This window comes from Lipotes vexillifer, unplaced genomic scaffold, assembly GCF_000442215.2.
Source record: "Lipotes vexillifer unplaced genomic scaffold, Lipotes_vexillifer_v1.1 scaffold871, whole genome shotgun sequence".
Lineage (NCBI taxonomy): Eukaryota > Metazoa > Chordata > Mammalia > Artiodactyla > Lipotidae > Lipotes > Lipotes vexillifer.
The window spans coordinates 458256-463245 of NW_006771782.1; the positions used below are offsets into that span (position 1 = coordinate 458256).

At 39.0% G+C, this 4990-nt stretch overlaps 1 protein-coding gene across 1 annotated transcript in view; it reads right to left on the reverse strand.

Moving 5' to 3' along the window:
- Positions 1–4990, reverse strand: part of ADAMTS18 (ADAM metallopeptidase with thrombospondin type 1 motif 18) — a 162933-nt gene that overhangs the window by 75079 nt on the left and 82864 nt on the right. The window contains 1 exon segment of the mRNA XM_007447144.1: positions 1946–2051. Within this exon segment, the coding sequence (XP_007447206.1) occupies positions 1946–2051 (106 nt within the window).

The window sequence follows — 4990 nt, forward strand, 5'->3', positions numbered from 1 at the left end:
CACTCTTTCTAAATATGTTTGTGAAAGTCCAAAGCAGAGGGAAATTTACATGTAAAGCACCACAGGAAAGGGTAAGAATCACAGAAATGGGGATAAGGTGGGGAGAGATCAAAGCCATTACTCTAAGAGGAGAAGCTCATTAAATCAGCATTTCAGTGTAGTTTTACGGACATAAGAAAACCAAGTTTGAATTGAATTTTGAACTTGAAATTTCTTAATTTTCTAATTTACTTTGATTTACCACCCTTTTAGAAGATAACATGCGTTTTCTTTAGCACATGTCAAAAGTCTTGTCAAAATCTCATGAATTGTCTGTTTCAAAGTGTAACTCTGTTAGGCCATGTTATTTAGAGTTTGAGTGCGTACTTTCCATTATATCTGTTCTTCCTCCTACCTCTGACTCTCCTCACCCCACCTGGAGAATGTCTTTGGTGTTCCTTACTAACGTGTTGGATTTTGATTTTGGTAACTTTAACTCATGACCAAAGATGATTACATTTTTTAAAGGCCAATACGTTTTTTTTAATTTATTTATTTTTAAGTTATTTACTTTTGACTGCATTGGGTCTTCGTTACTGTGCGCAGGCTTTCTCTAGTTGTGGCGAGTGAGGGCTACTCTTTGTTGTGGTGCGCGGGCTTCTCATTGCGGTGGCTTCTCTTGTTGCGGAGCATGGGCTCTAGGTGTGTGGGTTTCAGCAGTTGTGGCACGCGGGCTCAGTAGTTGTGGCTCGCGGACTCTAGAGCGCAAGCGCAGTAGTTGTGACACACAGGCTTAGTTGCTCCGTGGCATGTGGGATCTTCCCGGACCAGGGATCGAACCCGTGTCCCCTGCATTGGCAGGTGGATTCCCAACCACTGTGCCACCAGGGAAGTCCCTAAAGGCCAATACTTTTTTAAAAGTGAGAGACTGGTTCATGTGGACCTCATGCTGGTGAAACAAATTTAGATATTTTATTTTCTGCACTTATCAGGGACCTTGTGCTTAATGGGCATTTTTTGCACCACTGTTCCAATAAAACTGGCTCATTCATATCTTGCTATGAAAGCAGTTGTGCGTAGATACAAAATGCTGGGTGACTGTTGGATAACAGTAATGGTCAAGATTCAAATTTTCTGAAGATAATAAATAGCTCACAAGACACACTAATACCAAAATACCAAAATATAAATCATAGCTGCGAAATAGATCGTGTTTGCTTTTATTTTCAAGTCAGAAATTAACTAATGCTCTGAAAACGAGCATTCAATATAAATGCTGAGTACAAGACACACATACATACACTCCTAAACTCATACACCCTCTGAAACAGTCATTTTGTAAAGCAGTATGCTTATTCCAATATAGATGCTACTGCTTAAATAATGTTTGAAAATTCTCCGTAGAACTGTGTGTGTACCAGGTTACATGCTTCATAAAACACATTCATCTCATTACTCGTAGGTTTCTTATTCCTCCCTTCTAACCCTATTCTCACAAAAGAATTAAATTAAAAGAATATTAAGGACATGCAATGACACCGAGGAAAAAAAACACATACACATACAGCATACGCAAAAGTTTTTAAACAATTAACATGTCATTCCATTCTAGGAATTGACACGTCCCCATGATTATTTCTGTGGTATAATGAACTAAAAGTGTCTTTACTGCCGCAAAACTTGGAAGAAAATAAACACATGCCTAAGTGACCAGAGGATCCATTCGATAACTCGCAGTCCATTTATGCACACAATGTAACATTGAGTAGCTATCAAGTGTTCTTTAACGAAAGCCTCGACAATGACTGGCCTTCGATTGAGCCCTCCTTATAGTCAAGTACTCTTCTAAGCTTTATACAACATTTATCCTATTTATTCTACCCAGGTCAATAACAATCATTAGAGCAATGTCAGTGAAACACCCAACTGGTTTTCACATAAAGTGGTATATCAAGGGGTCACTTACTTGTGCCCTGACTCATGAGCGATGGTGAAGGCCAGGCCAAGTCCCGTGTCCTCATTGATGGTACAACTTCGGTACTTACTGCACATCCCACTGATGGGGGCAAACCCTGTTGAAAGAGCAATTTCAAACCCAAATTCAAAAGGAACACACACACACACACACACACACACAGAGACCTGATCATTTCCAAGGCCCTCAAAATGTTCTGCACAGTTTTAGTTCAAAGGATTAATGTATTTTCTTTTTTTGGTAGAAAAACACTAAAGGTATACGCCTCTCTGTCCCCTTTAAATAGATAAGAGTAGGACTTAATACTTTCTTGCTTTTAAAAGATATTATCATCAACTGACCCTCCTAACAACTGTATGAAGGCAGTATGAGTATTGTAATTCCCAATTTATATATAGGATGGATAGCAGGTCACAGGATATTTATATGCCTGATCTAAGCTCATTATTTGGGTCAGAACAATTGCTAAAATGTTAGCTAAACCAATGTAAAATAGTCACTTAACGGTAGTATTAGCATCAAAGCTCAAGGTGTATTTTCTAAGAGAAAACAAGGTATATTTTCTAAGAGACGCATCCTCATTTTTTTCTAAAGCAGATAACACGGAAAGGCCTAAAGATTGTTAGCAGATTAACTTTACTCTCCTAAGAGCAGTTATAAAATCATTCCAGCCTGTTCTCGAGTTTATCTTGAACTACCTTACAGTGTTGAATGCCTTTCTTCCCAAGTGTGGGTCTTCATAACTAGTAGAACAAGGATATGTACCCAAGAGTATGAAATATATGCTTGTGAATTGACTGCTCCCACTTTACTGCCATGATGTAAGTGAGGTCATCTGGTAAACCTAATGTATAGGCAAACATCATGGATGGCACCATCATCATCAGTGCTAAATAAATGGCAGCTAAATACCATACACTGTCCTATATGCCTCGTATACATCTACGTGTGCATAATTATATATTAGAAACTGAGGCTCAGAAAGGTGAATTAATTTGTGCAAGATCTCACAGTCATAAATTCTAGACTCAGGATTTAAGTGCAGACATATTCGAAGTCAACACCCATGTTCTTTGCATTAGGACATGCTGCTTTAAATAAGTGACTTATAGACCAGTTGTTAGGGTTATGTCCTAACATAACTGTACTTGTTTCTCCAAGGCTTTCCGTATATTTTGGTCTCTGACTGAAAACTACCGCTTCTCAGACTCCCTCTTCAAAACAGCAACAATGCACTGGGCGATCAAATGACACTTTGCAAATTCCAAGCTCAGAATATGACTGAATGTATACTACCCCCATCATAAAAACCCAACCTATGGAACAATACCCCAAACGGTTGATTCTCAGGCATGCATCGTGTTTTGAAGACTGTGATTAATGGTGAACTATTAAAATGAACTTATTTTATAGGACATAATACACGCATTACAGAGAATTTTTTAAAACATCTTTATTGGAGTATAATTGCTTTACAATGGTGTGTTAGTTTCTGCTTTATAACAAAGTGAATCAGTTGTACATATACATATGCTCCCATATCTCTTCCCTCCCTCCCTCCCACCCTCGCTATCCCACCCCTCTCGGTGGTCACAAACCACCGAGCTGATCTCCCTGTGCTATGCGGCTGCTTCCCAGTAGCTACCTATTTTACGTTTGGTAGTGTATATATGTCCATGCCACTCTCTCACTTTGTCACAGCTTCCCCTTCCCCCTCCCCATATCCTCAAGTCCACTCTCTAGTAGGTCTGTGTCTTTATTCCCATCTCACCCCTAGGTTCTTCATGATCTTTTTTTTTCTTCTTAGATTCCATATATATGTGTTAGCATACAGTATTTCTTTCTCTCTTTCTGACTTACTTCACTCTGTATGACAGACTCTAGGTCCATCCACCTCACTACAAGTAACTCAGTTTCGTTTCTTTTTATGGCTGAGTAATATTCCATTGTATATATGTGCCACATCTTTTTTACCCATTCATCTGTCGATGGACACTTAGGTTGCTTCCATGCCCTGGCTACTGTAAATAGAGCTGCAATGAACATTTTGGTACATGACTCTTTTTGAATTCTGGTTTTCTCAGGGTATATGCCCAGTAGTGGGATTGCTGGATCGTATGGTAGTTCTATTTGTAGTTTTTTAATGACCCTCCATACTGTTCTCCATAGTGGCTGGATCAATTTACATTCCCACCAACAGTGCACGAGGGTTCCCTTTTCTCCACACCCTGTCCAGCATTTATTGTTTCTAGACTTTTTGATGATGGCCATTCTGACCAGTGTGAGGTGATATCTCATTGTAGTTTTGATTTACATTTCTCTAATGATTAATGATGTTGAACATTCTTTCATGTGTTTGTTGGCAATCTGTATATCTTCTTTGGAGAAATGTCTACTTAGGTCTTCTGCCCATTTTTGGATTGCGTTGTCTGTCTTTTTGATATTGAGCTGCATGAGCTGCTTGTAAATTTTGGAGATTAATCCTCTGTCAGTTGCTTCATGTGCAAATATTTTCTCCCGTTCTGAGGGTTGTCTTTCGGTCTTGTTTATGGTTTCCTTTGCTGTGCAAAAGCTTTGAAGTTTCATTAGGTCCCATTTGTTTATTTTTGTTTTTATTTCCATTTCTCTAGGAGGTGGGTCAAAAAGGATCTTGCTGTGATTTATGTCATAGAGTGTTCTGCCCATGTTTTCCTCTAAGAGTTTGATAGTGTCTGCCCTTACATTTAGGTCTTTAATCCATTTTGAGCTTATTTTTGTGTATGGTGTTAGGGAGTGTTCTAATCTCATACTTTTACATGTAGCTGTCCAGTTTTCCCAGCACCACGTATTGAACAGGCTGTCTTTTCTCCACTGTATATTCTTGCCTCCTTTATCAAAGATATGGTGACCATATGTGCGTGGGTTTATCTCTGGGCTTTCTATCCTGTTCCATTGATCTATATTTCTGTTTTTGTGCCAGTACCATACTGTCTTGATTACTGTAGCTTTGTAGTATAGTCTGAAGTCAGGGAGCCTGATTCCTCCAGCTCCATTTTT